Raw genomic sequence first — 12,187 nt, 5'->3', positions numbered from 1 at the left:
TTATTGCATTCCATTCCATTTTAAATCAGATCCCATGCATTTGTATGAGGTTAAGTATTAGATTCTTAAATATGCGCAGCTCCTCCAAATGTTCGTTTGGAGTTCGTTTTATGGCTACTTTGTTGAGCCTTATACTATTCATTTTATTGTCTTAATTACTATAAGCCTGCAACATATTCCTAGATACTTCAGTAGGTAAGATGCATAGAAATCTCACCAAATGTCATTTTCGAATCCTTTTCTTTTTGTGCTGGGTAGAACTGCGCATATTTCGCTAAATGAAATATAATAGATAAAATTTAAGAATGACCAAAGGGAAACGCTGGCAGACAGCCACACACATGGAGAAGCACATCGAACGAGAGCCCTACCTTCTGTTAGAGTTCACATCTGGATCACAGAGAAATGACAGATAAAGAGTCTAAAATTGTGAGTGCAAACTTCTGAATCAGTTTGACCTAAACAATGTCTGAATAAGGTGAAGGCTTTTGCCAAGTCACGCAACGTTTGTCTGAGCAGATAATTCAGAACATACTCGAAATGTAAACACATTTTCAGCTCTGGACTACAGACTTGAATTCTCTGCAGATATATGAGATACACTTGAAAACAGGAACAGAAGCTAGTACAGTTTAATGGATATACAGATTTATTATTATAGTACTACACCAGTTTCATTATAACTACTGTGTAGCTAATTCATTAAAATGTCTTGCATTCTTTAATGCTTTAAATTGTAATGTTTTTACCACTATATTCAAAAATGATCTGTTAGCCATTTATTAGACATAAAACAAAAGCACTGTCTTAAAATCTATACATTATCTTTTTTAATAGAATTTTAATCAACAGAGTGATGCATTGTAACTATGAGTAACCAGAGGCCATGTGTGAATGTCAGGAATACGTAAGCTACAAATCAGTAACGCAATGCCCAAAAGCGCAGAAGCTAAGGCAGGTCTGGGCCAAGGTATATTTGCAATGGCAACCTTCCAGTCACATCAGCTTGTTGTTGAAACTGATGCTGGTAATCCAACAAGGAGCATGTCTCACTCTGGCAATGTATCAGCCTTACATCCTGAATGGCTTGTCAGGAATGAACAGTCTTCCATGGAGAAAATGTGAAGCTAAACGTGCCTTGGACTGGTGCAAACTTGCCTAGATAATATTTTTGAAACCCAAAGATAAAAATTGGATTTGCATGTAAAGCTTAATGGTTTTGTTGTTCATTTGTAGTACTTCTTTGTTCCTGTCTACAAAACATAATAGACAAACCATGGAAAAGATATTTAGGTTGTAGGCCAATACACAAATACTACCAAAGTTAGTTCAGCAGTCCTAATTTAAACCTAGAATCACAAATAGATGTGCAAAGTTCTACTTCCACTCCAAAGCAAGGTGACGCAGGTGTAACATAGTATAGTCAAATGTAACAAGGCAATTGACATATCCATCTATTCAGTAGTCGAGTTGTAAAAACAAATCAGGGGGGATGGTGAATTTTATCAGACATATTTTGTGCTGATGACAGTGCACATGGTGGGAGACCAACTGTGTACCCTTTTTATATTTCCGAAATCGTGGGGTATGCTTTTGGAGGTTGAATAGCCAAAGATCAGTTTTAAAAACGTTTTAAAATAATTGTAAAAATCGATTCGTTCAGACGGTTCAACCCGTTAACTAAAAAAAACAAGTTAAAAAGAACGATTCGTTCGCGAATCGACCATAACTAATGCATTCATTGACAAAATAGCACGAGGAATGGAAAGGGGGGATGTTCGTTTTAGAAGGGGGGTGATTTTGACTGTTTTTATTTCAGGGGGGATGACATGCCTCCTCATCCCCCCTCAACTCGAGTACTGCATCTATTATTAGCATGTTAATGTTATGCAACATCTTAATGCAATGTGTTTCACTTATACAACCAAACACTTCCTTGGCCGTATATCAACCCCATCCCCTTTTCAATAGATATTGGCAATTTTCCAGCTGCAACTCCGCATTTGTCTGGTGTTATGTTTCCATGGATATAACAGCATTCTCTATCGGATTACAAGGATGAAAAGATATCCCACATATCATTCAGTAAAATACAGCATATATTTTACCTAATATGTTAAAACAGACAAGACTGGTGTGTAATCAGTGAATAACATATACTGTATACCTTGGATTAAGGTTGATATATGCTAGGTCATTTTTAGGCCACTTTCAGTTAAAAAGCCTGATATTTAGACATTATGATTCATGCCAAATATCAGGTTTACATTCCAGGCTGCCCCTGTCTTAAGTCACCCATGTGCACAACATGGTTCAGACAGGATATCAGGATTATTTTCAATCTAATAGGAGCTGTTCCTTTGATCTATAAGGGCATGATATGGTAGATGATATAGAATCTGCAGCTTAATGGTTAAATACATGTGAAGTGTCAGTAATCCTATGAGTATGGTTCTTGCCACAAATTCCCATCTGACAGATAGAGAAGTTGTTTTTGTCAGTATTTGTATGCTGAGGGGTTGGTCATCATTTACACCAGTGTTCCCAAATCTGGTCCTCAGGGACCCACAGACAGTCCACGTTTTTGCTTCCTCCCAGCTCCTGGTAGGGAGCAAAAATATAGGCTGTCTGGCAGGGAGCTGGGTGGGGGCAAAAACATGGACCCTCTGTGAGACCCAGAGGACTGGATTGGGAAACTGAAATTTCAGAGATCATCTTTGTGCATATCTTTTTTCTTTTACCTTTAGAAAAACTTCAGATAAAAAGCACATTTGCTGTATAATCATAAATCAGACCAAGGAGCAGTACGGAGAGTTAGGATCGCATCTTATACCTATATAGTGTGCTGGAATGGCTCTCTGGATATAATTACTATCATTCGTTTCAGATGGGAAAATTTATCTTATACAGGCTTTGACAAATGTTGCAGAATCTACACATAGCATTTCAGTCAACAACTGATCAATCACAACACACTGACAACCCTTTCTGTCACTTTCTTAAGATGGCTTTTGTAGTCAGCTGTTCTCTGATGCTCGAAAGATGTTGAATTCATTTCCCTTCAAGAATAAATCATCATTATGTATTGAAAGTAAAAGGCCTCTTTAATCTTATTCACCCCAGCCCAGACACAAACTGTGCACTGATGATTTGTTTTGCCTTTTAAGCATAAACAATTTTTGTTAAAAACAAAAATGCAACTGCCTTAAAGATGAATTAGAAAGGTCACTTGGGTACAATTTCCCAATACCACACGTAAGTCTCATTACCCAAGCACCACATTTGGATTGTGTCCTAATGGATCACATCATTCTGAAAAGACTGCATGTTATTGACCACACACGGGAGCAGCACATCCAGAGACAGCCCATAATAACCCCCAAATCTTTCTTTTTAGGGTGTTTTTTTTCAGTTACTCTCCCTACACAGGCAGCTCCATGTTTTGCTGCAAATGATAACATGGAAATTAAACCAGATGTTTAATTATCTTGACTGATAGAGTCCTCTAATTGAAGTGAAGATAATATTTGTATTTGCGTCAGTTAAATTTTCATAATATGTTGTAACATCAGTGTGTATTTTGGCTTCCAGGACCACAGAAGTTAATTTTAGACATCAGGACTCATTACAAATGTGTTGTGAATTGTGCAAATCCATCAGTGTGGACAATAATGCATTAAATATTCTCAAGATTATTCAGCAGATTGGCATTTTGCTGTATTTCTATATGTATCACATACCAAGGATATATTGTATCTGTTTCAAAATGTAAAGTCAAAATTATTGAACAACAAGCAAGTTTAAGCTTAATAATGTATCTTACAAATTCATACTATTGTTAGGTATGACGAAAGAATCTAGGCCATGTAGGAATCATTAAATGTGCTCAATGTGTGAAAATAACAAAACTGGTCTTCCATAGTGTCATCACTGGAGACGATCAGGTGACTCAAGCTTTGCACCCCACTGTGTGTGTGTGTGTGTGTGTGTGTGTGAGCGGGTTTACCTATCCTTATGGGGACATAATGTCCCCATAACGTGATAAATATCTGTTTTTTTTTCCCTTATGGGGACCGGTTTCCTGGTCCCCATAAGGGAAAACTCTATTTTATAAAAATTGGTGACTGCTATGAAAAAAATAAAAATGCAAAAACTCTTGTATTTTGTTAGGTTACTTATGGTTATGGTTAGGGCAGGGTAGGGGTTAAGGTTGTCATAGTTAGCGTTAGCATTTTTCCCATTGAAATGAATGAGCGGTCCCCATAAGGATATGTTTACCCTACATCTGTGTGTGTGTGTGTGTGTGTGTATGTGTTTAAACAAGTTCTAACATTGTACGCTGTACAAATTAAACCCCGCTACCTGGAGAAGGCAGTGGAGAGCTGGCACAAAGCCCACATTCATTCAATATAACATTTCAACAGGGAAATCTGCTTAACATCAAGCTAACAACAGCTAACATTAAAAGAAAACTGGATATTAATATTTCAGTAGACCAATATATATAACACAATATTTACTTTCTAAATTATACTGATTACACTGGAGGGAAATTATCACATACCAAACTGTAATTATCCACCTTTTTTCTCCGATGGCTTAGGAGTTAATTACATTTATTTCCCCCAGAGTATGAAAATGGAAGGAATAAGGGAAGCAAAATCATGTGTTTGTATTCAGTCAATAACTTTATCTGCCTTGGAGGCACCGCTGCATAAAGCACCCCAGACAAAAATATGGAATGGTTACACTTTACAAGGGACAAGACTCTAATACTTATTTCAACCAGACACGTTTTCAGATTAAAGTCATATAATTAGGTTTACAGAGATCTTGAGCAATCAACTGGACACAACAGAAAAGCGGCATACCATTTTTATTTCTACAAAACTGAAAGGAAACGCCTAAGCACAGTTTTACAGAAACATATGGGTCAAACGCAGAGTGCAAATTACCCCTCCATAATTGGGGGGTACTGCCTTCATAACACTTCTATGACCATTACGGTCCGCTACCGCGTCAATACGAATAGCCACCAGGATCAATGTTAAGAGTGCAAGATGCGACAGGGGTGTTTACTAACATGTATGCAACACACGGTCATGGTCTGGACATGCGACACAATGAGAATCAATACAGAAGATCTCATTATCCTTATCCCTATACAAAAGAATTTGGATTTGATAACTGCCAGGAATTATCCTAGAAGAAGTATATTAGTAAAAGTAAAAAGCCTATACAGTTACAAACAGCCTGGTCTGGTCCAGCAGTCTGGTGTTATTCCTGCCCTCTCAGTCCCCCCAGCTCCAACAGCCTTCAGAAATAAATATTTGCCTATTAGGCTAATATCTGTCTTGATGATACAGTAGATCTTAAAGTACAGCCTAATTTATAACTCAACTTTTGGTCCTGCACACTGTCCTGATCCTGCCATCTCCCCGCTGTCTGCACACTGTCCTGATCCTGCCATCTCCCTGCTGCCTGCTCACTGTCCTCATCCTGCCATCTCCCCGCTGCCTGCACACTGTCCTCATCCTGCCATCTCCCTGCTGTCTGCACACTGTCCCCATCCTGCCATCTTCCTGCTGCCTGCTCACTGTCCTCATCCTGCCATCTCCCTGCTGCCTGCACACTGTCCTGCTCACTGTCCTCATCCTGCCATCTTCCTGCTGCCTGCTCACTGTCCTCATCCTGCCATCTCCCTGCTGCCTGCTCACTGTCCTCATCCTGCCATCTCCCTGCTGCCTGCACACTGTCCTCATCCTGCCATCTCCCCGCTGTCTGCACACTGTCCTCATCCTGCCATCTCCCCGTTGTCTGCACACTGTCCTCATCCTGCCATCTCCCTGCTGCCTGCTCACTGTCCTGCACACTGTCCTCATCCTGCCATCTCCCTGCTGCCTGCACACTGTCCTCATCCTGCCATCTCCCTGCTGCCTGCACACTGTCCTCATCCTGCCATCTCCCTGCTGCCTGCTCACTGTCCTGCACACTGTCCTCATCCTGCCATCTTCCTGCTGCCTGCTCACTGTCCTCATCCTGCCATCTCCCTGCTGCCTGCACACTGTCCTCATCCTGCCATCTCCCCGCTGCCTGCACACTGTCCTCATCCTGCCATCTCCCTGCTGCCTGCTCACTGTCCTGCACACTGTCCTCATCCTGCCATCTTCCTGCTGCCTGCTCACTGTCCTGCTCACTGTCCTCATCCTGCCATCTTCCTGCTGCCTGCTCACTGTCCTCATCCTGCCATCTCCCTGCTGCCTGCACACTGTCCTCATCCTGCCATCTCCCCGCTGCCTGCACACTGTCCTCATCCTGCCATCTCCCTGCTGCCTGCTCACTGTCCTGCACACTGTCCTCATCCTGCCATCTTCCTGCTGCCTGCACACTGTCCTCATCCTGCCATCTCCCCGCTGCCTGCACACTGTCCTCATCCTGCCATCTCCCTGCTGCCTGCTCACTGTCCTGCACACTGTCCTCATCCTGCCATCTCCCTGCTGCCTGCACACTGTCCTCATCCTGCCATCTCCCTGCTGTCTGCTCACTGTCCTCATCCTGCCATCTCCCTGCTGCCTGCACACTGTCCTCATCCTGCCATCTTCCTGCTGCCTGCACACTGTCCTCATCCTGCCATCTCCCTGCTGCCTGCACACTGTCCTCATCCTGCCATCTTCCTGCTGCCTGCACACTGTCCTCATCCTGCCATCTCCCTGCTGCCTGCACACTGTCCTCATCCTGCCATCTTCCTGCTGCCTGCACACTGTCCTCATCCTTCCATCTCCCTGCTGCCTGCACACTGTCCTCATCCTGCCATCTTCCTGCTGCCTGCTCACTGTCCTCATCCTGCCATCTTCCTGCTGCCTGCACACTGTCCTCATCCTGCCATCTTCCTGCTGCCTGCTCACTGTCCTGCACACTGTCCTCATCCTGCCATCTTCCTGCTGCCTGCTCACTGTCCTGCACACTGTCCTCATCCTGCCATCTTCCTGCTGCCTGCTCACTGTCCTGCACACTGTCCTCATCCTGCCATCTTCCTGCTGCCTGCACACTGTCCTCATCCTGCCATCTTCCTGCTCCCTGCTCACTGTCCTCATCCTGCCATCTTCCTGCTGCCTGCACACTGTCCTCATCCTGCCATCGCCCTGCTGCCTGCACACTGTCCCCATCCTGCCATCTTCCTGCTGCCTGCACACTGTCCTCATCCTGCCATCATCCTGCTGCCTGCTCCTGTGCCTCTCCTGCTGACCACCACTTTCCTTCATACACATTGTTTCCAAAACTGTGTCTATACTTTTAGTATAATGTTCTGTAGCTCTTAACACTAATATTTCCTACTTACTCTTCTTTTACCACCAAAAAAGTGTCTGATGTCTCCATCTTTCCTTTTCCTCATAGTGTGTCTGTGAATAAAATTGAATCTATATTTAACAAAACAGTATCTGGGCTATCAGAAGAAGCTACTAAAAATGTCTATAAATATGAAATTGTGGAATGCAGAATCAATACCACTAAAATTCGAATAGGGCTTATTATTTGCTAGCTAGTTTTTTTACGTTGCCCCTATAGGTTTCACTTATAGTAATGTTTTTTCAGAGCATAACGTTAGACCTTCTTATGCATTAACATTTGCCTAATAACAAACCACACAGGCTAAGTGGCGAATTAATTTCAGAATGGCACAATTTATTCATGATAAAATGAGAATGAAAACATAGGGAGTTAATTTCCTTGGAAAATGACCATGATCGATTTTACTTCACCAGATAAGCCTGGTTTAAATAGAGAACTTAGCTTATCTTGCTAGTTAACGTAACTAAAATTGACTGTACCTCGACAAAGTAGGTCAACTCGACAAAACACCGGCCTCAGAAGGACAATGGTAAGTAATTCAATTTATAAAGACGTCAGCTTGCATTGGTAGATGAAACACTTAAACGAATAAATAAAGGTTGTAAAATAACACATTTTCAACAGGCTAGACTTCTGCTGGCTACTTACATCTACCAACGCACGACAAACAGTACCATGACAGACAAACACAATGAACAGGTCACTCAATGAGAATGAATGACGCAACCGACTGGCTAGCTGCTTCTAGCACCGAGGTGGTTAAAATGGTACGGTCCACATTAGCGGTGTCTGAAATCGTATTACATAAACTTTTCCTACAAGGTGAGGCTATGTTTTTTTTAATTTTTTTTAACAAAAGAAAAATGTTAAGACCCCCCCCCAAACTGCTATTTTTGTCTCTTTGATCGGGGAGTACAGTACCCCCCGGAATTCGAACCATGGTCAAACGCCTGAACACCGTTGATTTTTTCAGATTTGCAATCGCACCTGGAGATTAGAGTTGTGACGTTCGCGAACGAACCGATTCTTTTGAACGGCTCATAAACATGAACGATGGGAGCCGAGTCGCGGCTGGAGGGGAGCCGTTCTTTCTGTCGTTCTTTTTTTCCTATGCGTGTTTCACACAGATGCACACAAATTAGCTCCTCCGCGAGACAGAACAGTTATAGGGGGAGGGGCGCACCCAGCGCAGGGGTGCTACTGCCTAACAGCATGATGATAGTTGTGCACGCATCCTTCACTTCCACATTGTGTGGAAGTGTTTGTAGTAAAAGTTGTTTTGCACAGAAATTCATTGCAGCCGGCTTTGTTTTTGATGTTTATTTGTGAGTAGGTATTGTATGAATAACATAAGTCAACGTAGCTTTACACATACACACACTTTGTACTAAAGGTAAATCCAAAATAGTGATGTCACTGTCTAAGCAGAGGGATGTTGTGCAACCATATGGAATATAGTCCACACATGACAAATGAGGTAATAATCAATATTTCAGAATAATTCAAACTCAGATATTGGTGTGTGATATCTGAGTTTTAATTATTTGACGACAAATCTCACCTCATCATTCCTCCCAGTGATTATTTCCAGGATAAACTGAGATGCCCCCAAGCTGGCTTCTTAAAACTGACTAAATATTTAAAAAGAGCCAAAAGAGCCGTTCTTTTGAACGGCTCTTTGAAAGGAACGGATCGCCAAGATCCGGATCCCCTCAAAGAGCCATAAATCCCATCACTACTGGAGATACACGGCTCGGAGTATGAAATATTGAAACTTTATATCTTTCACACAGTATGGGACATTTCACAGTGGATTTTCTTGTGTTTAGTTTAACAAGTACAGGAACCAGTCAGTTATGAGAGGTAGGACCCACGGCTTGCTTTTATAAAGAAACATATTACGCCACATATTTGTCCTGTCAGTATGAATTGTTTCTATAAACTCCAGTGTCTCACCTCAACTTATTTTGCAATACTATCACAATAGTTCACTATGAACATGTTTGTATTGTAAAACTCTTCGGGCACATTACAACTAAGCTGTAATCTAACCATGACTTTTTCATTTACGGCGTACACAATGTCTGTGGTTTATGGCTTTATTTAATACAGCTGTCGGAAAGACATTTACAGCCACCCCACTAGCGAGCGCATACAATAAACGCAAGAGACAGTAACCAAACAATCTTTGAACAGAAGTGCATCATCGCTATTTATGTGAGATACTAAAATACAGATCAACGTTGTTACGCAACGTGTATCTCAGACTTTTACCCATTTAGCGTGTTCTGTTATTAATTAGCTTGACTCCAGTAAAAGAACATCGGATGTCGAAAACTGTAACGTAGGACACATGATTAGCGCCAGCGTTGGTACGTTGCTAGGCAACAGCCAACCACCTTGTACTTCCGTTTAACGAGAGGAAGCACTTCCGATAGCGCGCGTGGAATTAGCGTTTGATCTGTATAGCCGTTGATTTTCTGTGACTGAAATAATCTAAGTTTGGCTTGTTTTATTTAGCTGTGTTAACCATTGGCATCGTCTTACTGAACGTAAGACAAGTTGTGACCGAGCTGGCTTAGCTGGTGTACGTGATGACTGTGTGGCTACCCGCAAGGACAGAGTAGTACTGTAAATATGTAACTGTATTTAAAATCAGGTTACGCATAAATGTCGCATTCGAACTCCTAAGAGTGAAGGGGGCTGCATATGCCGCTTTATTTTTCGCCAGCAATAAGAAGACAGATATTTTCTACATCCTTCCTACAATATCACAGCTCATTTATCCTCTCACACATTTGGGCACGCCTGCTATTAGCCATAAAACTGAAGCTGGACATCAAGGAAAGATTGGGATGTCCACGAAGCAGAAGGAGAAAAATGAGTGTAGTCACTTAGGTGATGCACCTGAAATGAAGGGAAAGCCCTTCGATGGCTTGAAACTCGCATCTCATGAAGTTTTGGAAAGAGCCCAGATGACGGGCAGGTCGAAGTGCCCCAAGTGTAACGGTTCAAGGATGTTTTATTGTTACACGTGTTTCTCATTAGTAGGCGTGAACCAAGATGAAGTACCCAAAATCAAGGTCAGTATGATGATGTGCCTTACCAATGAAAGAGGAAGAGCAGCGTAGATTTAGGCAGAATCGTCTGCGGTCTACTTTGAAGCTTGCCGTGTACTGGATTATTTTAAGTGAAATATCTTTAATATTTATCATTTATATTGTACCCTGGCATGTTTTCAGATATTCGTGTATCTATCCGTTTAATTATCTGTGGCAATAACGTACTGAACTGTAAAAGAAATGGCGCTTAGTTAAATTGTAAAACATAAATCGCACCCAAAATGAATGAAGTCTCAGGTGCCTGCGATGTACGAACTATTTCAAATATTTTAAATGTCTGATTTAATCATCAGTATTATGAGTTAAAAGGAGCATTTGTTAACCCCTTTCAGCTTCCAGTTAAAATAGACATCATTAAGCATCCTCATGAAACTGACGGAAAGAGCACTGCGGCACACGCCAAACTTATTGCGCCTGATGACGTCACCGTTTACACCTACCCCTGCATCCCGGAGTATGAGAATGAGAGATATAATGTACGTTTTTTCCTTCCCACTACTTACGCAGTAAAATAATGGATATATACATTCATTGTAATAGTTAAGAAACTGAAACGTTGCATTAGTATCTCAAATACTTTTATTCATTGAATCTAGTCTTGTGCTTTAAGTGCCTCTTATTTTAGTGAAGCAATTTAAAATAAATTTTGCTGAGAGGCACTGCATGATGGTCCGGTCCTGGGACTCAGACGGGCAATCTTTGTGCGGCACTCATTCTTGGTGTGTCCCCAGGTTGTCTTGGTCTTCCCTGGTCCGGGTTCAGTGACCATAGAGGAAATGATGGAGGAGCTACAGGTACTTAGGGTCCCTGATAAAGGTGGGGCCGCTTCTGCTGGGGAGCCCTCCCCGAAGAGGGCGAAGAGAGATGATGAGTCTGAAGAGAGAGACGGCACAAAAGTGCAACAGCGAGCCTTTGTGCTCCAAAAGGTCGTCTTCATTGATAGCACATGGAATCAAACAAATAAAATAATCTCAGATGAGCGGCTCCAAGGTAATGACATGTAACTGCGGCAGAATTTCAGATATTCCTGGCTACAGTGTTATATTTCAGTCTTACCAAGTTTGAGTTGTGAGGGCAAATGCACAACAAAATACTGGAGTGTGTTTGTCCAGACTCCTGGGAAACTAAAGTATTTGCTCATATTCCTCAGCCTTGCTGCGAGTTGAACTGAAGACAAGGAAAACCCATTTTTGGCGTCACCAGAAGGGGTCCCCAGACACATACCTGGCAACAATTGAGGCCATCTATTACTTCCTGAAGGATTACCATGTGCTCTGCCTGTCACAGGACTATCAAGGAGACTACGACAACCTCCTGTACTTCTTTGTATATCTGCACAAGCTGATTAACAGTGCTAAGCACGCTGCGGGGAAGCTGTAAACATAGCCTTCGTGTCCCAATGTTTTTCTTATTTGGCAGGCAGACATTGGCTGTAAGATCTACAGAATACTTGTCCTGTTGTAGATATGACTGTATATACTGTCCTGGTTGTTATATTTAATTTTTTTTTTTTTACATTGAGTTTTTACAAATGACACTATTAGATTGTAATTCAACAATGTCTGGTTTTGTTTTGGAGCTGAGAAAGGGCGTGCGATAAGCACTGCACAGAACATGCTTTCCATCGCTCTAGGGAATGCAAATCTGGAAATAAAAAGTAAAAAAAAAACAACCATTCATTTATGAATCTTTCTGTATAAAGTAAATGCCTCTTA

General features: G+C 41.9%; 1 protein-coding gene across 1 annotated transcript; it reads left to right on the top strand.

The window, feature by feature from the left end:
• Nucleotides 1-9,758: 9,758 nt before the first annotated feature.
• dtwd1 (DTW domain containing 1) lies at nucleotides 9,759-12,144 on the top strand. The gene is made up of 4 exons (XM_023814041.2): nucleotides 9,759-10,433; nucleotides 10,805-10,948; nucleotides 11,204-11,462; nucleotides 11,623-12,144. Exons 1-4 carry the CDS (start codon nucleotides 10,206-10,208, stop codon nucleotides 11,850-11,852), a joined length of 861 nt encoding a protein of 286 aa, XP_023669809.2. The 5' UTR covers nucleotides 9,759-10,205; the 3' UTR covers nucleotides 11,853-12,144.
• The last annotated feature ends 43 nt before the right edge of the window (nucleotides 12,145-12,187 follow it).

Source organism: Paramormyrops kingsleyae, chromosome 11 (genome assembly GCF_048594095.1).
Source record: "Paramormyrops kingsleyae isolate MSU_618 chromosome 11, PKINGS_0.4, whole genome shotgun sequence".
Classification (NCBI taxonomy): domain Eukaryota; kingdom Metazoa; phylum Chordata; class Actinopteri; order Osteoglossiformes; family Mormyridae; genus Paramormyrops; species Paramormyrops kingsleyae.
This window is presented reverse-complemented; position numbering and strand designations above follow the sequence as displayed.

Excerpts from the sequence above, each read along its gene's own strand:
- dtwd1 (XM_023814041.2), top strand. The coding sequence starts at position 10,206 with ATGTCCACGAAGCAGAAGGAGAAAAATGAGTGTAGTCACTTAGGTGAT. Across the intron at positions 10,434-10,804 it reads ATGAAGTACCCAAAATCAAG|CTTCCAGTTAAAATAGACAT; the intron begins GTCAGTATGATG and ends AACCCCTTTCAG. Across the intron at positions 10,949-11,203 it reads ATGAGAATGAGAGATATAAT|GTTGTCTTGGTCTTCCCTGG; the intron begins GTACGTTTTTTC and ends GTGTGTCCCCAG.